Source organism: Capricornis sumatraensis, chromosome 19 (genome assembly GCF_032405125.1).
Source record: "Capricornis sumatraensis isolate serow.1 chromosome 19, serow.2, whole genome shotgun sequence".
NCBI classification, from domain to species: domain Eukaryota; kingdom Metazoa; phylum Chordata; class Mammalia; order Artiodactyla; family Bovidae; genus Capricornis; species Capricornis sumatraensis.
In genome coordinates, this window is record NC_091087.1 from 26,909,626 (window position 1) to 26,931,661 (window position 22,036).

Here is a 22,036-nt window from a genome sequence, read left to right on the forward strand (position 1 = left end):
GATGCAATCAGTCCAATCCAGAAAGTGAAAAAATCCATAGGACAAATGACCTGATTTATTCAACAAAAAAAATGCCAAAAAGGAAAACAAATGAGGTGACAGTTATAAATCAAAAGAGACTTAAGAGATAAATTAACTAAATATACTACATAGACTTTATTTGAATCCTGATTTGAACAAACCAATTGTGGAGAGACACTTATGAGACAACTGAGGAAATTTGAAAACATACTGGCTAGTAAGTGATATAAAAAAGTTAGGATTAATTAAATAAAAATGTTTAATGAAGTCAGGAGGTAATAAAATAAGGTTTCCCATATATTATAACTGAAGAAGTTGAGTAATGGATACATGGGGTTCATTATACTATTTTCTGTCTTCATGTGCATTTGAAATTTCTATAAAACCTACAAGTTGATATTAAAATATATAAATAAAAATGTTTTAAAATGATCATACTACCCAAGACAATCTACAGATTCAATGCAATCCCTATCAAAACACCAATGGCATTTTTCACAGAACTAGAATAAATAATTTAAAAATTTGTATGGAAGTACACAAAAGACCCCAAATGTCAAAGCAAGTTTGAGAAAGAAGAGCAGAGCTGGAGGAATCACGATTCCTGACTTTATACTATACTACAAAGCTACAGTAATCAAAACAGTAGGTACTGGCACAAAAACAGACACATCAGTCAACTAAACAGGATAGAAAGCCCATGCAATTATGGTCAGTTAATCTATGACAAAGGAGGCAAGATTATACAATGGAGGAAAGGCAGTCTCTTCAATAAGTGGTGCTGGGAAAACTGGACAGCTACATGTAAAAGAATGAAATTCAAACATTCTCTAACACTTATACAAAAATAAACTCAAAATTATACATATATACATACACACAATGGAATACTACTAAGCCATAAAAAGAATGAAATTTTGCCATTTACTGCAACATGGATGGATTTGGATGGTATTATGCTAACCTAGATAGCATGTTCAAAAGCAGAGACATTACTTTGCTAACAAAGGTCCGTCTAGTCAAGGCTATGGTCTTTCCAGTGGTCATGTATGGATGTGAGAGTTGGACTGTGAAGAAAGCTGAGCGCTGAAGAATTGATGGTTTTGAACTGTGGTGTTGGAGAAGACTCTTGAGAGTTCCTTGGACTGCAAGGAGATCCAACCAGTCCATCCTAAAGGAGATCAGTCCTGGGTGTTCATTGGAAGGACTGATGCTGAAGCTGAAACTCCAATACTTTGGCCACCTCATGCGAAGAGTTGACTCATTGGAAAAAACTCTGATGCTGGGAGGGATTGGGGGCAGGAGGAGAAGGGGACAACAGAGGATGAGATGGCTGGATGGCATCACCGACTTGATGGACATGAGTTTGGGTAAACTCCGGGAGTTGGTGATAGACAGGGAGGCCTGGCGTGCTGTGATTCATGGGGTCGCAAAGAGTCGGACACGACTGAGCGACTGAACTGATGCTAAGTGAAAAAAGACAAATTTGTATGATATCACTTTTATGTGGAATCTAAAAAATATAGCAAACTAGTTAATATGACAACAAAGAAAAAACCAAGAAACAGACAGATATAGAGAACAGACTAGTACTTACAAGGGGTACAGAGAAGTAAGGAGGAGTAATATAGGATTACGGAATTAAGAGATACAAACTGTTATGTGTAAAATGAGCTACAAGGATATTTTGAACAATATGGGGAATATAGCCAATATTTTATAATAACTATAAATGGAGTATACACTTTAAAAATTGTGAATCACTATACTGTACATCAAATATACTTCCATTTTTAAACAAGAAAGTGAAAGAGAAACCAAATATTTAAAACTCCCTCTCCTTAAATAACTTAGGGGGCTTACTAGCCTAGTTCTTCTTGGCACCTAAATTTGCTAATCTTAGAGCCCCTGAAACCCGCTCCAGTGTTTTTGCCTGGAGAATCCCAGGGATGAGGGAGCCGGGTGGGCTGCCGTCTGTGGGGTCGCACAGAGTCAGACACGACTGAAGCGACTTAGCAGCAGCAGCAGCAGCAGCAGAGCCCCTGAAAGGTATAGCACATCTGTATACATTGAGTCTTTTTCACCTTGCTGAAAATTCAAGCAGGTTTCATACTAGGGTTCCACTCAGTCTCTACTTAATATGGACTGAATATTTTTGTGCCCCTAAAATTCATGTTGAAATTCTGATCCCCAGTGTGGGAGGCGATTAGGTCATGAGGGCAGAGTTCTCATGAGTGGAATTACAGCCCAAGAGAGCTCCCTCAGCCCTTCCACCACATGACACAGAGGTGGCAGGCGGTCCATGAGCCAGGAAGCTAGGTCTTAGCAGACCCTGAATCTGCCAGAAATGCTTAGAAATCATGGATCGTGAGAAATAGATGTTGTTTATGAGCCAAATCAGACTATGGCCATACTATAGCCTAGACAGAGCCCTTTTTTCAAGCAACTGACCCCAGTTTTCATTGTCATGTAGAGCTCTTTTCAACATATTTTGAAAAGAGCTGTTCATAGGTCTGTAGGTTTTGCAACCTGACCAGATCAGATAGTATGAAATCACTGCAAATGATCAGGAGTATTTATGAAACCAGGAAATAAGTCCAAAATCCTTTAGATGGAAAATTGAGTTCTACTTTACATGCAGTCTTGTCCAATTCCTATGAGTGAGTGAGTGAAGTCGCTCAGTCGTGTCCGACTCTTTGCGACCCCATGGACTGTAGCCTAACCAGGTTCCTCCGTCCATGGGATTTTCCAGGCAAGGAAACTGGAGTGGGTTGAAAGTCTGAAGCAATTTGAGGCATCTTTTTATGCCTCAATCTTTAGAAGGATTTTTTTCCTGATGTGAACTACAAAAGGCCCTGAAATACACTCTCCTCTATCATCAGGCTGAACTTATTCTATCAGCTTCTCTCTTCTTTTTAGGAGGACACCAGCAAGCAAACCACCTGTATAAAGATGGAAATTTCTAAAGGAGGGAACTTTGCAGCCTTGCTCCTACAAGGTAAGACTAACCAAAGCCTCTTCAGAAGATTCACACTTCTAGTAACTTCCAGATAATCACTTTCCCCCCAAAACATTTTACTTTTATTAAACAAATAAAATAAAATTTACTTTTAATAAATAAATACTTTTATTTGTTTATTTTTGGATGTGCTTTTCTGTAGTTTTGAAGAGCAGGGGCTCCTGTCTAGTTGCAGTGTGTGGTCTCCTAATTGTGGTGGGTTCTCTTGTTGCTGAGCACGGACTCTAGGATGTGCTGGCTTCGGTGGCTGCAGGGTGTGGGCTCATTGGTTGCAGCTCCCAGGCTCTGGAGTGCAGGCTCGGTGGTGTGGTGCTCCTTACCACAGGAGCTTAGTTGCTCCTTACCACATGGGATCTTCCCAGACTAGGGATCAAACTCGTGTCCCCTGCGTTGGCAGGCAGATTCTTTACCACTGAGCCAAGGGAAGCCCTCCAACCCTTTTATTTAGAAATAATTTACAGAAGAGTTGCAAAGATATGACTGAATTCCCTTATATCCTTCACCCAGTGTCCCTAATACCAACATTTAATATAACCATGGTACATTTGTCAAAATTAAGCAAATAACGTTGGTATAATACAATAAATTACACTTTTTTTTTTTCAGATTTTGCCAGATTTTCCTAGATGATTTTTTTTGGTTCCAAGGTACAATCCAGGATATCATATTGTATTCGGTCATCATCTTTTTACACTGCACCTATATGTGTGATGTCTTACCTTGGTCTTACCTTGTTTTTCATGACCTCAATGCATTTGAGGAGTACCAGTCAGGTATTTTGTGCAATGGCCCTGATTTTCAGTTTGAAGTTTTCCTCATAATTCAAACTGGGGTTAAGGATTTGGGGGAAGATCTCACAGAGGTGAAATACTCTTTTCATTGAATTATACTGGGGGGTATGTGATAGTACCACTGCTGATGTTAACCCTGATCACTTAAAGTGATCTGCCAGCTTTCTCCACTCTTGAGCAACTGTTTTTCCCTTTCCATGCTCTAGGTCCAGACCACAGTCGAGGGGAGAGAATGTAAACACCATTTTCTGGATGTAGGATGATCAGAGAATTTTGAGACCTATGTTGAAACCCTCCACAGTGACTGATAAACATTTAGGGGGAGATACTTGGAGATTATGGGGCTTCCCTGGTGGCTCAGAGGGTAAAGCGTCTACCTGCAATGCAGGAGACCCAGGTTTGATCCCTGGGTCAGGAAGATTTACCAGAGAAGGAAATGGCAACCCACTCCAGTACTTTTGCCTGGAAAATCCCATGGATGGAGAAGCTTGATAGGCTACAGTCCATGGTGTCGCAAAGAGTCAGATACAACTGAGCAACTTCACTTTCACTTTTCACTTGGAGATTATGCAGATATCCTGTTTGTCATTAAAGTTTTGCCCACCAGTTTTAGCATTCAACATTGGATCTTGCTTGTTGCAATTATTCCTGTGGTAATAGAAAGTATTTTATCCAAATGATTATCAGCTTGACATTTAACTTTTAAATAATTAGACATTTGGCGTCTCGGCCTCTATTTAGATTCTTGCTCCAGGTCCCTCAGATGTTAGGCGCTGGAGAAAGATACATATTTTGTAATGCTTTATGCACCAAAGGAAACTTTTGTACTATCTGTAGTAGTTTCTTAGGGCTGTTATAGCCAAGTACCACAAACTGGCTGGCTTAAAATTACAGACATTTACTCCCCCACAGCTCTGGAGTCTAAAAGTCTGAAAACAAGATGTCTATATGATTACTTTTTTAAGGAAACATTTAGCCAGAATCCCATTCTAGGAAAGTAACTTTTCCTGGGTTGGCAGGTATTCAATACAGAAGCTGAGCATGTTTCTTTGACAAGATAAAGTGCTCACAGCCACCCCATGGGTTGTCATCTCCTCAAATATGGGTCAGAAGAATTCTCTTGAGACATCTCTCACAATTCAATTCTAGCCCTTTGTCAGCCATACCCCTCTCAGTTACTGATTCTGTATATGCCACTTTCCTCCCCAGGTAGGAATAGCTGTAACACAAAACATCAGTGGAATTTATCATTTGGAACCTAGAAAGCGTGGGGACCAGGCAGCGTGGACAGTCAGGTTGAACCTTACACTAGCACAGTGAGGGTGAGAAGCGCATCTCCGGTTAGAGGCAGTGGCCTGGGGAGAGGAGCTCAGGGCTCTCTGTGAGTGAGGACTGGCAACAACCACTGCAGAACCACGTCTCCTTCCGTTTGTCAAAGTTGCTGTTCCGAAGGTGCCCACTGGCCTCTGTGCCAGTGGTTCTGAGAAGATGGGCCATTTCTCTGAGAAAACTCATTGCCTGCTCACAGTTGCTCAGTGGTTCCTTGGTTTCCCAATGCAGAAGCCGGGGACATTTGGCTGAATGTGTATAAGCTGCCCAAGGAGTCTTGGATCAAGGAAGTGCAGTACCCCCAACTTGCCGTAAATACAAAGAAAAAAGTCAGACAGCAGCTGCAATTGGTAGGTAATACCTGTCTTCAACTGATATCTTCCTCCCTGCCCACATCTAGCACACCTCCTCCTTGCAATTTCAAGATGAAGGAGCCCGTCTGGAGGCTGTAAGACAGGACAAGACGCACCCTGGCCTGTGTCCCTCAAGTCAGTTTGCTTCGGTTAAAATAAAAAGCCTAGGGGTCTTAAACAGTGGAACATGGTATCTCTCTCATCCAGGAGTTGCCTGTCCACCAAGAACACTCCCAGGCATTTCTCTGGAAGAGTGGTTTGTTTTTTTTTTTTTACTCTAATAGATATATTTTTTCCCATCCTGGGCTGAAATAATCCTTCCATGTCTCTCCACTACACTCTCCAGATTATGGTATAAAGGAGTTGTTCTGAAAATACGGGAATATATGTATTCTTCATATTATTCTTAGAAGGTAGGTAGAACTCTACTATTTCAGTTTAATTATATGTAATCCCTGGGACTCATGCCATCTCTTTAAAATACAATATTTAAGCAAAAAAGATTTTAAGACAATTTTCTCACCTATCTGATGTACAGTTATTATATATATTGGTTGCATTCTGTGTGGCACGTAGGACCTGAGCTCCCCGACCAGGGGTCGATCCCATGCCCCCCGCAGTGGACATGCACAGTCCTAACCACTGGACCACCAGGGAACTCCCAAAGTGTACTTATTATTTTTTTTAATCAACAACAACAAATATCAATTGAAGACACCTTTAAAACATATTGTGCTATGTGCTATAAAGTGTTAGTGAAATTAATCTACGACATCAAGATGGAGACTCACATTCAATGCCAAGTACATTGAGTTGCTTTGAATAAATGCCCTTTTTCTCCAGTGAATGTCTTCATAGCAAGGTGTGATTTTTTGTATCTCTGGGAGAGTTACTGGCCCAGAGACATTCCTCCTCTAAACTCTTACAGAATCTATCTTGTACCTCTCTTTGACACTTCTCATATACTATCCTGTTGTGCATGAAAGTTTTTTTCTCCTAACTAGATGGTAAATTTCTAGGTTGTTGTACCTTCTGCTTCTTTTTGTCAACCATCCCCATGGCATCCTACTCAGTGCCCAACAGATACATTTTTTGAGGGATTAACTTATTATCCAAGTGGGAAAAGCACCTTGGAATGGGGGTGATTTGTCAGCATAATTCACTCAGTTTCTATACACTGGGAGTTCAGTTCAGTCACTCAGTAGTGTCCAAGTCTTTGCAACCCCATGAACTGCAGCACACCAGGCCTCCCTGTCCATCACCAACTCCCGGAGTTCACTCAGACTCACGTCCATCGAGTCAGTGATGCCATCCAGCCATCTCATCCTCTGTCATCCCCTTCTCTTCCTGCCCCCAATCCCTCCCAGCATCAGAGTCTTTTCCAATCAGTCAGCTCTTCGCATGAGGTGGCCAAAGTACTGGAGTTTCAGCTTTAGCATCATTCCTTCCAAAGAACACCCAGGGCTGATCTCCTTCAGAATGGACTGGTTGGATCTCCTTGCAGTCCAAGGGACTCTCAAGAGTCTTCTCCAACACCACAGTTCAAAAGCATCAGTTCGTCAGCGCTCAGCCTTCTTCACAGTCCAACTCTCACATCCATACATGACCACAGGAAAAACCATAGAAGCAATCAACTAATGCCAGTTACAGTGGTAGCTCTTGTACCATGAATTATATTTAGAGTTACTTATAAATAATAATTGTCAACATCACTGATATATTTTGTCAATCAGAAATATTCACTTTAACTTAGATTTTTGTAATAGTCTCCTAGCTGACCCTCTCCTTTTTACTCATATTCTCTCTTAACGTCACTAATGATTTCTTGTTTCCCCAAATAGGTTTTAAGATCCTAGAGAACAGGTATCATGTATTAAAATCCTACAGGCCAGAGGACCACACAAATACTGGCCCTCCATGTCTATGGGGATGAGTTCACATCTCACAAGAGTAATTGAGGGGAAGAAGGAGCAACTCAAAAAATTAAAGGAAGAAGGGGAGCATATACCAAACCCATCATGAATTAATTTCTCATTTTTCTCCCCAGAACACTCCTGATTCTGTGCCTGCAGATAGTTTAGATATGTAAGAAACTTTAATGAATATCTCCAAAGAGATTTAACTTGCATGTTAGAAATTTTTATTTTGATTTTAAAGGTGCCTTAAATGTCAAATATATTAATAAAATATTCTTACCAGGGCATTGTTTTCAGATTCTCTGTGATTTGATCTTGTGCCTCATTGTCTTGAAGATGGCTCCCTATCCTTGAGGATGATTGACCCAAGTCATTTGTTCAGGGGTGGGTTTCCCTGAGATAGGGGCCCTACCAGTGTTTTCACATGGCTACGGACTTTTGTAAAATTGGAAAAAGTAACATGTTTTAACCATAATCACTTAAGACCACCACCATCTCTTCTCACTCAGACTTCCCCTCTGTCACAGTGGCCCCCAAACAGAGTTGTATTAGGTGGCCATAGGCACTTTGTATTCTCTTCTTACAGAGACCCCTAAATCATATATACTTCAGGCCCCATAGAATCCAACTTGCCTCTGCCAATGTAAGCAGCCCAATCCACCAAACCGATGTTTGGGGGGTTTTGTTCTATTTTGGTGTTGGAGGTCACGTTTGTATTGGGATACAGCAGAGCACAGACTGGCTTCCCTGGAGCTTCCTGACTCTGCCTCTGAGGCAAAGAGCACACCATGCTTTCCAGAGGCTTAGCTCTTGGGATTCAAGACTATCAGAAGAGAAATGGTGAACTTCCACATGGAAGTCTCTCTCCAGAGGCCTTTCCTTTATCCCTTTTAAAATTACGTTTTGTCTCAAATTATACAAATGCTATGTGAACACACTGCTTTGGGAAGAACCAAGTAATGCAGATTCAGCAGCCCTCTGTAGAGATCATCACCGTTATTAGCTTGGTGTGTGTTTTCTATAGGCCTTTAGTATATAGTTTGATTTAGATATCAGTTTATTTTGAAAACTATACTTCCATTTTATGGGAATTTTCTTCTATATGAGTGGCATCATACTATATAGATTTTCTTATGAACGTGCATTTTTATGTTAACTAACTTATTGGCAAAGTTTTGCAATGTCAAACAAACCTACCTTGTTCTTTTGACATCCTCTGTTCTATTCCTACTAAAGATGTACCGTAGTTTATTTGGTTGTTCATCCATTGATGTTATTGAAGGTTTTCTTAACTTGTGGCTTGTATATAATGCAGTGAAAATCTTTGTAAACTCTTCTTTGTGTACCTGAGTGCTTCTGAAGGATGTGTGCAATTTTAGTTTTAATATAGATCCTATTAAATTGTCCTCCAAAAATGACATGACAATTTACATTCATTCAATTTCTCCACAGCCTGGTTAATTTTGCTTCCTTCAAATTTTGATATTTTAGTTTTCATTTTTGAAAATACTTCCTAATTTGCATTTTTTAACTTCTTTTTTAAAACCAGTGGATTATTTTTGAAGCATGTTATTTAGTGTCCAAATACTTGAGATGTTCTAGATATCTTTTTTTTTTGGTTTCTAACTGAATTCTGTTATGATCAGAGAACATACTTCATATAATTTGAACCCTTTCAAATTTATTAAGACTTGTTTTATGCTCCAAATGTGATTAATTCTGTTAAGTATTCTATGTGCACTTGAAAAGAACATGCAGTCGGTTGTCATTGGTCCAAGTTATTCAAGTCTTCTATATCCGTACTGCTTTCCCCTCTATATTCTTACTGATTTTCTGTCTGCTTATCCTATCAATTATTGAGGGAAGAGTGTTGAAATCTATGAGATTGTAGATTTATTTCTGCTTTCACACTAAGAATTTTTGCTTCATGTATTTTGAAGCCCTGTTATTAGTGGCAAGAAACATTTAGAATTTTATATCCCCTTGAGAATTGACCATTTTATCTTTATCCAATGACCCTTTGATCTCTGGTAACATTTTTGCTCAGAAATCTATCCTGTCAGATATTAATGTAGCCACCTCAGCTTTCTTTTGATTAGTTTATAAGATACATTTTTTATATACTTTAAAAATTTTTATATTTAAGATAAGTTTCTTTTTGATAGCATATCACTAGGTCTTGCCTTTTTAATCCAATCTATCAAACTCTACCTTTTAATTGGGGTGTTTAGGCCATTTAGGCCATTATATTTAATGTGATTTTTGATGTATTTATGTCTAAATCTACCGCTTTGCTGTTTAGTTTCTATTTGTTCCACCTGTTTTTCTTTCTTTTTCTTCTTTTTTCATCTTCTTTTGAAATGAGTGTTTCTAATGATCCTGTTGTATCTCCTTTGTTGGCTTATTATCTGTGCTTTTTCCTTATTGTAGGATATGAACATTTCTTTTAGAGGAGATGTTAAGTTGAGTCTTCCAGTTCAAATAATGAAAATCAAACCACCCAAACCAATTACAGGTACGTATAACTCCATGAATACTGTCTTTCCTTTTGCCATTGATTTCTTAGTTTTTTTCTTTCTCTGTCTTTCTCCACATTTTTCATTTATTAGCAGCAATATCTGATTTACAAGTCATAGGGTCTGGGACCTAAAGATTAAAAATATAAATGTTACAAGGATATAATTAACAAAGAATTGGGACATCAGGAAAGAGATACCTTTCCCGAGTGCTTGTGGGGTTCGCTCATTCCTACATTCCTGTGTTACTTCATTCACCAGTATTTGCTGAGGGCCAATAATGCACCAGGCACAAAGATGAGTAAGACACATCTCCCGTGCTCTAGAAGCTGCTGGTGAACAAAGGGAGACTAGGAGGAAACCATCATAGGAGGAGTCGATTAAGTGCAGCCGTAGGGAACATCTAGGACCGTAAAACCATAGAGGAAGGAGTAGCTAACTCTGCCTGGGGAATAGGCACAGGCTGTTTCAGAAGAAGGAACATTTGAGAAGCTTTTAAGAATTAAGTGGGAGTTGGCTAAGAGGACCAGAGGGGAAGTCCACACTTTAGACAGAGGACATACAGTCTATCCTCTCAATATTCACACATGACCTTGGAGATATACCTACAAGGATGTTTACTGCAGTCCTATTTATAGAGGCATAAGACTAGTGAGGTAAATCTGGTACACTCAGAGTACTTTGCAGCCATTAAAAGCAAAAAGACAAATGCAAAAGGCCAAGAACAGACAATTCACTTTCACAGAAGAACATGGTGATATGATTTCTCCATCAGGATTTATTACAAAGTCACAGTAATTAAAACAAGGTAGAAAAAGAGGTGAGTGACTGATAGATGGAAACATATATATAAAATATACAGAGAGTCTGGATATGGACCATTCATAAGCCTCATGTGTTCTATATTATAAAACATAGAAATAGTTGATAGAATAGAGTAGATTTAAAGATTAGATGAAAAACACAGGATCAAGAGGGCAGGACAGAGTTAGGCCAAAATCGACCCTTGATATCTGATGAAGATGGTGGTACAGAGCAGTGAATGGTCATTTCAGTAAGTGGTGCTGGTTGTCCATATGGCCCCTGCCTCACATGATATACAAAATTAAATTCCAGATGAATCATGAAAGTTAATATGAGAGATAAAGCAATAAAACTTTTAGAAAATAATATAAGGCAATATCTTTATGACCTCTGGGTAGGGAAAGACTTTTTAGACCAAAGACAAAAAGTACTTTTGATAAAAGAAAAGTTGATAAGTCTGACTATATTAAAATTAAGGACTTCTAATCATCCAAGTACATCATTAACAGCATGAATGAGCAAATTATGTATTGGGAGAAGGCATTTTCAAAACACATAAGACTTATGAATGATCCATATCCAGACTCTATTAAGAATTCCTACAGATCGTTAGGAAAAAGACAGGTAATTTGGTATAAAATAGGTAAGAGATTATTCAAATGGCCAATAAACATATGAAAAGATGTTCAGCATAGTTAGTTATCAGGGAAAGGCAAATTAAAACCATAATGAGAGAAGAAAAAAAACATAATGAGATACCACTTAACACGTACCAGGATGGCTAAAATTAAAAGATATAGATTATAAACAGATCTGCACACACACTGCAGGGTGTTTTTCTAACAAAAGGAGTAAGGAATAATTCTGCTAATAAAAAACAATGATGATATTGTTTAAAAATAAATAAATAAAAGATATTGATCATACCAAGTTGGTGAGGATGTGAAACAATCAAACCTCCCATACATAGATAGCAATGAAAATCAGTACAACCACCCTGGAAAACAATTTAGTGTTAGTGTTAAAGAAAAGTTACATCCTCTGACCCAGCATTTACACTGGGTAACCAACCATATCAGTTTGTCTGGGACTAAGGGATTTCCCTGGACATGGGGCTTTTGGTGCTAAAACTAGGAAACTCCTGCACAAACCAGAATGAGTTAGTCACCCTGCTTCTAGATGTATACCTGATTGCCTTGAAAGTAAAGGTATTTCAGGAAGAATGTACAGGAATAATAGTAATGGCATGATTTCCAATAACCACAAACCATGAAACAACTGAAAATCCATCAACAAAAGAACGTGTAAATAAACCTTAATATATGTATATATTTTCCACCCAATGGAATACTATACAGCAATGAAAAGGAACAAACCACAAATATACACAACAAAATGGATAAATCTCACAATATTAAGCAAAAGAGGGCACATATAGAATTGACACTGTATAATTCCACTGTGTACAGCTCAAAAATCAGGCAAAACAAAGCTATAGTGTTTAGATGCATATTTAGGTAGCATAAAAGTAACATAAATGTCATGAAGTAACATAAATGTCATGAAGTGATTACCTAAAAGCCAAGAGAATTGTTGCTGCTTTTCTCAGGGGGTTATGACTGGAGCAGGGCCCTTGGGAAGCTTTTAGTAGGGAGATGTGATAATGTGTTTCTTGACCTCAGGAGAGACAGATGTTTTCTTTAGCATAATTTATTAAGATGTATTTAAAGGAAAAGATACATTTTTATGCTCCTTTCTGAATGTGTTATGGTTCACAACAAGGAAAGGGTTTAATAAATGCAAATAAGCAACAAGCAGTGAAGATCTATAGTACTAAAATAAAGAGATCTCCTAAGATATTTCATTAAATCAAAATGCAAAACAAACCAAAAAAACAAAATGCAAGAGGTGTAGGATATGACAGCAATTCTCAAACTTTAGCTGGATCAGACTAACTTGGAGGATTTATAAAAACCCAAATTGCTGGGCCCTACCCACAGCATTTCTGTTTCATTTCTAACCCTGCTGATCTGGGACCACATTTCAAGAACTGCTAGTTAATATATGTTATCATTTGTCTTAAAAAATACATTAAAATGTACATGTAATACATATAATAATATATATTATACTATATACATTATATAATGTACTAATATGCTGCCATCTGGGGCTTCTCTGAGGACTCAGATGGTAAAGAGTCTAACTGCAGTGCAGGAGAACTGGGTTTGATTCCCTAGGTCAGGAAGATTCCCTGGAGAAGGAAATGGAAACCCACTCCGGTATTCTTGCCTGGAGAATCCCATGGACAGAAGAGTTTGGTGGGCTACAGTCCAGGAGGTCGCAAAAGAGTCGGACACAACTGAGCAACTAACACACACATGCTGCCATCTAGAAGGGGTCCGTTTCTAGAAAGTTGTACAAGAACAGATAACAGTGGTTGCCTCTGGAGAACAGGACTTGGGGCCCTGTGGGACCTCCTGGGCACCTCTTCTGAAAATTAGGGTTCATGCCCAGAAAATAGATCGCCTAGGTTTACTGTGGGTCTGCATGCTCAGTCACTCAGTCTTGTCTGACTCTTTGCAATCCCATGGACTATAGCAACACCAGGCTCCTCTGTCCAGGAGATTTCCCAGGAAAGAATACTGGAGTGGGTTGTCATTTCCTCCTCCAGGGGATATTCCCCACCCAGGGATCGAACCTGTGGCTCCTGCATTGGCAGGTGGATTCTTTACCACTTGAGCCACCTGGGAAGTCCCCACTGTGGGTTTAGGAGCAGATGAGAAAGAAGGAAATGAAAGGTTATTGGGAAGGAGAATGATAAAAATGATTGCCAGAGAAAGGAGAATTTTTAAAGGAAGGCAGCTGGATCAGTGTAAGCAGAGGAGGAGGCTGGGATTGTGTATTGAGGGTCCTCAGCCACAGCTGAATAGTGCAAGTAACTGGAAGGTTTGGGGCCTTGCCTGGCTGGAGAGACAGCAATGGTGATCTAAGGTCTCTAGTGACACTGTGAAATTTCCCTGGCCTCTGGAGATTCTGTAGTCTGGAAACAGGAAACAACAGCAGGATGGAGATGGAGGAGTGGGAGGAGGGGGAGCAGCTGCCCTTCGCTTGTGCTCCATGAGCCAGTGGAGTAGGAGGGAGGCCGGGAGAAGGCTGAACACCTGGGCAGAGCAAGCACAGATTTCTGAGGAAGAGGGACTCTGCAGGAAACCGGGAAGCACAGAGGAGGAGGGAGAAACAGGAAGGAGGACGTCAGATGGTTTAACCAATGCTGGGATATTTTCAACCTAGGTACCACATTTAAGAGCCCCCTGGAAGCCTTTGCAAAGATAGCAGGCTGCCGCGGGCTGGGCTCTGGGCAGAATCACTATATCAAGGCGAGCCAGTGGGAGAAGCGGGAGGCAATCTTAAAAGCCACCTACAAGAAGTACCTGGATGGGGAATGGGAGCCTGAACCTGTCAGGTGAGCCTGGAGGTGGGGGATGTGGGAGTGAGGCCAGAACGACCCATCCCTGGCAGCTTTTCCTCCGTGGGCACATGCAGAAATCAACCCAAGGGCCTGAATTAATTCAGAGTCTCAAAGCTCTTGATGGTTTTGGGGACTTCTCTGAGAACTTCAGCAAAATCTTGAAAAGCTGGATGGAGGTTGTTTAAATATAATTAGAACAAAGGATGATAACATAGATTTTTTAAATACAATTTATTTTAATTGGAAGCTAATTACAATATTGTACTGGTTTTGCCATACATCGACATGAATCCACCACGGGTGTACACATGTTCCCCATCCTGAACTCCCCTCCCACTTCCCTCCCCATACCATCCCTCTAGGTCATCCCAGTGCACCAGCCCTGAGCATTCTGTATCATGCGTCGAACCTGGACTGGTGATTCATTTCACATTTGATATTATACATGTTTCAATGCCATTCTGCCAAATCATCCCACCCTTGCCCTCTCCCACAGAGTCCAAAAGACTGTTCTATACATCTGTGTCTCTTTTGCTGTCTCACATACAGGGTTATTGTTACCATCTTTCTAAATTCCATATATATGCATTAGTATAGTGTATTGGTATTTTTCTTTCTGGCTTACTTCACTCTGTATAATAGGCTCCAGTTTCATCCACCTCATTAGAACTGATTTAAAAGAAGGAATAGGCATCTATGCAGATGAAAAGTAGTTTTAGATTTCTTTTTAGGGGATGGGGTGGGGAGCCATGCAGTACTGCTTACAGGATCTCAGTTCCCTGACCAGGGGTTGAACCCAGATCATGGCAGTCAAAGCACCAAATCCTAACCACTAGACCACCCAGGAACTCCCTATTTTATAATTTTTTTTGTATGATAGCATCTCCTTTAAAAAAAAATTGTTTTCCTGATTATCTAGACAACACAGATGATCCTAGAGAGAAAAGGAAAATTGACCACTAATAACATTTTCCTCCACTTCCATCCAGTCTTTCTAAATGTAATACATTAATGTGTAATTGTTAAAACACACTACTTTCTAATCTCAGTGAGCAGATAGGCCTCAGTGATTGTAAAGCTTGAGCCTGAGTCCTTGAAGTAGCTGGTGGAGCAGGTTCAGCAGGCAGCTTTCCTCACAACTACTGTAGGTCTCAGAAATGTTCTTGCTTCACATGGGGAGTGAAACCTCTCATCTTGCCGTCACATGGACCTGAATTTTCTCACTTCGCAAAAAGTCCCAGGGCTAGCTAGGCCCTAACAGAAACTAAAAAAAAAAAAAAAAAAAGTACCAACTTAGTATACCCGGGATAGGAGCATTTACACCCTTCACCCAAGTCTGATCATGAAGGGGTCCTCCCCCAGGACAGGAATGGCTCTGCCCATACTGGGTGCTCTTTCTGGCCTGGGCATAACTCCCACCACTCTGCCTGTCCAACCCTCACCAAACTCCAAGGGTCCACACCCACCAGGACCAGCGCATAGAATATGATTTGCTTCATGGCCCTGAACGCCCTGGAAGGTCCTTCTGAACTACTCACTTCTGGTCTTAATACCAAGACGCTGCCAGCACTTCTCTTTGCCAAGGAGTCCACCACTGCTCTGACCAGTGTCTCTTTCTTTCCCAGTATGGCTACGTTCTACTTCCTCCTTCCCAGTCGCGTAATCCCAATGCCCGCGGGAGTCAAGAGATCCCCAGGTAAAGGAAGAGGAAGCAGCTGGTCATCCCGGGGGAACGCCCAGCAAGCCCTCCTAGAGAAGCTCTGCTCAGCACACCCTGCCTGCTGGGAGGGACTGAGGTGGAAAGTGGGTTGCCAGCTGCAGCTTAATGGTTTCTGGTTACACCTGTGACCCGAGCCCAGATTCCTTGATGATGGACGCTGGCACCGTCTTCAGGGTGTGAGCTGCCACAGAGGAAGGTGTGCACACATCCCGCCAGGCTGCTTCTAGATTTTTGTTGTTGTTCAGTCTTTTAAGTCATGTCTGCCTCTCTGCAACCCTATGAACTGCAGCATGCCGGGCTTCCCTGTCCTTCACCATCTCCCGGAGTTTGCTCAAACTCACGTCCATTAAGTCAATGATGCCATCCAAACATCTCATCCTCTGTCACCCCCTTCTCCTGCCCTCAATCTTTCCCAGCATCAGGATCTTTTCCAATGATCGGTTCTTCGCATCAGGTGGCCAAAGTATTGGAGCTTAAGCTTTCGCATCAGTCCTTCCAATGAATATTCAGGGTTGATTTCCTTTAGGATGGACTGGTTTGATCTCCTTGCAGTCCAAGGGACTCTCATGAGTCTTCTCCAGCATCAGTTCTTTGGCACTCAGCCTTTTTTATGGTCCAGCTCTCTGGATATGAATTCCTTTCTGTACAAGATGTTAGTTAATACACTGATAGCCTAGTGGACAGGAATTTATCTAGAAGATGTGAAAGCAGCTGAGGGGTAGTAGTGACCATCCTCCCTGCACAGGAAGATGAGTTGGCCCCAGGAGCAGCCCTCCTGGGGGTGCCCAGCCCCTCAGCTGGTAGTTCACCCCTCAGTTGGGTGCTGCCCATTGGCACAAACCATTTCAAACTGACCTCCTCCTGGGCAAACCCCTCCACCCAAATCAAAGTCCACCCAGGCTCCTTCCATGACGCCCCTTTCCTCTCTTCTTTCCCAGGGCTAGCCTGCACCCTTGGTGTACACTGGACCGATCATCACAACTTCTTCTTCTATTCACTTAACCGGACGCTGAAGGATAAAGTTGGTACTTTACTGCTGGGATGGGAGTCGCCTAAGCTCGGGGCTCTCAGATCGTGTCCTTCTTCAGCTTAGCCAAGAGCACGTGACTGACAGTCCCGTGGCTTTTAGGGGACCAGAGCTGTGCAGACAGAGTGGGTGGCTTGCTAGCTGTGGTGTAACCCCAAGGCTGTGTCTCTGATCTGTCATGTTTCTTAAAGATGATGTCCATGGGGACAGAGCCCCGTCTGGCTTACAGGGCTCCTTAGGCAGTGAAGGTGAAAAACAGGGGGGGCTTGGTTCCAGCATGTGTCTGCAATCAGTGTGGTTTCAGGCCAGTCACTTGATGCCCCAATCCCCTGTTTTCTCCTTCAAAGCAGAAAACCACTCAGTTACACCATCCTTACGTACTGCACGCATTAGTCGTGAATAGCAAAATCCAGTTTCTCTACGTGAAGGTTCTTTTGAAGTTGAAAGGCACTTAAGAAATATGAGTGGTGGTGGTTTGTTTTTGACAAACTCAGGGAGGCAGTTCCACGAGCAAATTCACTTTGTGTGAATTCCTTGAGCTAACACTATGCTGTCCTTCAGAGTTATACTCAGAAGTAATGTTTAAAAACTCACAAAGGAAGACTTTCTTTCCTTCCATCCCTCTCCCAGGAAACCTGGCTTCTAATCACTTCTGTACTGACTGGCTCTTGTGACTTTGGGCAAGTCACTTGTTTCTCTGCCTTATTCTGCTCATCTGTAAAATGTGGGTTCTAATAGGACACACCTCATAGGATCCCTGTGAGAATTAAATGAAATAAAGCCCGTAAAGTGTCCGCTCCGGTGCTTAGCACCTAGTAAGTACTCATTCAGTGTTCCTGCTCATGCTCAGTCACTCAGTCCTGTGGGACTTTTTTGCGATCCCATAGACTGTAGCCCTCCAGGCTCCTCTGTCCATGGGATTCTGCAGGAGAATACGGAGGTGGATTGCCATTTCCTTCTCCAGGGAATCTTTCCAATGCTGAGATCAAACCCATGTCTCCGCTTGGCAGGCGGGTTCCTTACCACTGACCCACCAGGGAAGCCCTGATCCCTGTTAACTGTAGTATAATAATCATATAACTTGTTATATTATCCTGAGGAAGGAGACAGCATGGCACAGACAGGAGAGAGATGATGAGTCCAGACAGGCAGACCAGTCTGGGTCTCAAGTTGTCCGGGTGGCGGTGATGGGAGGGGACAGGGGTCCGGGGGCGGCCTGGTGAGTGGCGTCCTCCCCTCTAGACCCCGAGGGCGTGTGGCCGTGCGCCGCGCCCATCATGGAGTCTCAGCTCAGTCCCTGCTCTTCCTACCTGGTGCTGGCCTGCGAGGACGGCGTGCTCTCGCTCTGGGACCTGGCGCAAGGTAAGCCCCGCCCCGCCGTGCCCCGCGCTCCCCCGCTGCGCCTCCGTTACACACCCTGACCTGCCCGGGTTAACACTTCCTCCCTTCCGCGCCGGTGCTGACTGGTCCCCGTCCTTGGGTTTGGTTCCCCTACATATTTAGAAGGGGTCCTCCTGAAGGGGGCTCCCTTCTCCCCGTGGGCGTTGGCTAGGAATCCCTTTCTGTAGGAAATGTTAGTTAAAACACGACCAGCCTAGTGGACAGACTGCCTTCACTCTGAAGGATGCTCGCTGCCTGGGTTTTGTTTGGTTCTTCTTCTGGTTCTGCTGGGTCTTTACTGCAGCACACAGGCTTCTCTAGTTGCCCCGCGGGCTGTGGGATCTTAGTTCCCTAACTGGGGATCAAACCCCACATCCCCTGCCCTGGAAGGTAGGTTCTTAGCCACTGGACCACCAGGGAAGCCCCTCAGTGCTTGGTTTTGCCTCCTGTCCCTCACACACTCGCTGGTCACAGACCTTGGGCGCATGGCTGCCTCCCTCTGCCCCTTGCCTGACCTGCTCGTGCCCTCCCTTCCTCCAGGACTCACTCTTGGAGTTGTGGCTCTTCCTGAAAATTGCTTCTGCCAAAGCATCCACTTCCTGAAATACTTCCTAGTCCACAAAGGACAGAATGTGTATCCCGAGGGCTCAGTGAAATGCCACATGAAATGCGTGGTGCTGTGTACAGACGCGTCTCTCCATCTGGTGACAGCTTCGGCGATCCAGAACTCCACCATCAGTCTGCTGGTGGAGAGGTGGGTGGTTGGGGGAAGGGCGACGAACATGATCTGCCAGACACAGTGCCCTATTTAATAGTAAAAAACTGAAACAACCTCTCAGACTAGAGTTCACTTTCCCCCTGGTCATCACTGTCTCAGTGAGCTTCTCAGAATCACTGAAGTCTTTTATTGGGTTGGCCGAAAAGTTCATTTGGGTTTATTTTCTGTAACAGTGTATGGAAAAACGCGAATGAACTTTTTGGCCAACCCTATACATGTGGATATATATATATATGAGTTCTATGTATATAAATTGTGTGTTGGCACAAATGACATCTTTCCTATCCCACGTGACCAAGAAAAGGGTCATTTTTGCCAAAATATTGTTTGTAATCAGTTTCTACAAAGGCCTCCCTCTTTTAAATTGTGAAATATTTTATGCATGCAAATAACCTGTATAGTATGCGTGAGGGTGTGTATTTAGCATACATATGGGGCGGGGGTGGGAACGCCACTGTCCCCATCACCAAGCTTGAGAAATAGATCATCTCCAGTTCAGTTAAGGCTCTCTGTGTGCCTCTCCTGGATCACATCCTTCTCTCCTCCACCTCAAAAGTGGTTGTTGTTGTTCAGTCGCTAAATTGTGTCTAACTCTCTGCAACCCCATGGACTGCAGCATGCCAGGCTTCTCTGTCCTTCACCATCTCTCAGAGTTTGCTCAAAGTCATGTCCATTGAGTCAATGATGCCATCCAACCATCTCATCCTCTGTCATCCCCTTCTCCTCCTGCCCTCAATCTTTCCCAGCATCAGGGTCTTTAATGAGTCGGCTCTTCACATTAGGTGGCCAAAGTATTGGAGCTTCAGCCTCAGCATCAGTCCTTCCAATGAATATTCAGGGTTGATTTTAATTATCTATTGCTGCATATAACAAACCACTCCACAATTTAGTGACTTAAGGAAACAGTCACCATTTAGCCTCTGATGCTGTAGGTCAGCACTTGGGGCAGGGCTCAGTTGGACAATACCTGCTCTGGGCTTGCCTTGACTCTCACAGATGCCCATGGGCAAGGGGCCGACTAGCGGGGCTTACTCACATACAGGCAGCTGGCAGCTGGTGGCCAAGGCACTCCTCCTTGCAGCCTCTCCTGCAGGCTGTCTCAGGCTCCTCAGTAAACCTCAGGGCTCCCAGCCACCGTTGAGGCTCACTGAGGCTTTCCAAGCCTTGTGCACTGCTCGTGTTACACTGGACACAGCATGTCATCTGGCCGTGCCCACATTTAAGAAGTGAAAAGCAGACTCCACATTTTCCTCCTTGATTTATTTATTTTTAATTGAAGGATAATTACAGTATTGTGTTGGTTTCTGCCATACGTCAACGTGGATCAGCCATAGGTATACATATGTCCCCTCCCTCGTGAGCCTCCCTCCCACCTCCCATTCCATCCCACCTCTCTAGGTTGTCACAGAGCGTTGGTTTGAGTTCCCTGAGTCATACAGCAAACTCCCAGTGGCTATCTATTTTATATACCCTAGTGTATATGTATCCGTGCAAACCTCTCCATTCATCCCACCCTCTCCTTCCCCACCCTGTGTCACAAGTCTGTTCTCTTTGTCTGTGTCTCCATTGCTGCACTGTAAATAGGTTCATCAGACCATCTTTTTAATTCCATATATATGCATTAATGTACGATATTTGTTTTTCTCTTTCAGACTTACTTCACTCTGTATAATAGACTCCACCTTTTTTTAAATGGGAGTTACTGCCAAATATTATGTCTAATTTTTTTTCAATCTACCACACTGTTTTCCTAAATTCATCATTTCTTTGTTTTCCTTCAAGAATTAACCACATTCATATGAGTGTATCTCCAAGCCATATACAGTCTAGCTGCACATATTTTAGGGAACTTGCTAATGGGATCATATTCTGTGTGTTCTCCAATTTGTTTTCCATTGCCATTTATTCTGTGACTTGCTTTTTAGTACTGTTCAGGAGAATGGTGCACGTTGTGTGCAGCGCCAGCTCTTTTATTTTCATTGCTATATAGTATCCCATCATATAATGTAACACAATTACTTAAGCACTCTCCTACCAATGGATATTTAGATGGTACCTCCTGATGCTTCTAGAGAAGAACTTGTTGTATTGGATATAGGTATATGCCTAGGAGAGGATGGCAAAACTTGAAAGCTCCCCGAGTCTGGATGTCTGTGTGTCTGTTTGCTACAGGCCGGTGAAGTACCTGGATGAAGCCATCTGTGCTGTGGCCCCGGTCCAAGCCTTACCTGGCATGGTAGGTTCCTCAGGCCCCTCATTCTTCTTTAGAGAATGTGTTCGTTATTCCTTCTCAAAAATCTCTGCTGAAGGCCTGTTGTATGCTGGGCACTAGAGCAGCTTTGGGCACAGATTGGGAGGAGAAAGCCCCTGCCCTCGTGGAGCTCCCAGTTCAGCGGGGAAGACAGGTGAGCCCCGGCAGGCGGCTTCTTTACCGCTGCTGCCACAGCTCCACAGGAGCAGACACCCGCTTTCCTGCTCCCCCCGAACGGCTCCAGCTGGGTCCAGAGGCTGGGTGCCCAAGATGAATACATTCCCCATTTGTTTTTTATTTCTAGCTGCCTCTCTTATTTCACACTGGGATGAGTGGCAGACTGGAGAAGTCCCCACTCACCCTCTCTGCTCCCCAGGTGCTGACCTTTTCCAGAGACGGCTCTGTGCTCCTCATGGACGTGGCCAAGTCGCAGATCGTCTGCTCCTTTGCTCTCCCCAGATCCTACTCCCTGGCGGCCCCCTGGAACCCAGTGTTTGTCGTGTCTTTACACCACCCGTGTTTCCTGCTCCGAGGTACGGAGGGGGCCCTCCAGCTCTCTCAGTCCTCGCATAAAGCTAGGTGACCCTGTCCAGTCTCCTCCCCACTCCTCATCCCGGCCCCCCCCACCAGGCCAGGACACCGCCACTCAGTCCTCACTG

The 22,036-nt window shown here is 43.0% G+C and overlaps 1 protein-coding gene across 3 annotated transcripts in view; it reads left to right on the forward strand.

Moving 5' to 3' along the window:
- WDR93 (WD repeat domain 93) overlaps positions 1-22,036 on the forward strand; it is a 39,086-nt gene that overhangs the window by 8,382 nt on the left and 8,668 nt on the right. The window contains exons 4-15 of one of the 3 annotated variants that reach the window (XM_068991443.1): positions 2,941-3,019; positions 5,392-5,514; positions 8,042-8,072; positions 8,263-8,269; positions 9,860-9,944; positions 14,044-14,215; positions 15,847-15,917; positions 16,880-16,966; positions 18,211-18,330; positions 18,889-19,102; positions 21,299-21,362; positions 21,754-21,910. In XM_068991443.1, the coding sequence (XP_068847544.1) occupies positions 2,941-3,019; positions 5,392-5,514; positions 8,042-8,072; positions 8,263-8,269; positions 9,860-9,944; positions 14,044-14,215; positions 15,847-15,917; positions 16,880-16,966; positions 18,211-18,330; positions 18,889-19,102; positions 21,299-21,362; positions 21,754-21,910 (1,210 nt within the window). Of the gene's footprint in view, positions 1-2,940; positions 3,020-5,391; positions 5,515-7,560; positions 7,603-8,041; positions 8,073-8,262; positions 8,270-9,859; positions 9,945-14,043; positions 14,216-15,846; positions 15,918-16,879; positions 16,967-18,210; positions 18,331-18,888; positions 19,103-21,298; positions 21,363-21,753; positions 21,911-22,036 lie in introns of those variants that run through there. The other 2 variants (XM_068991444.1, XM_068991445.1) reach the window with 2 other exon arrangements.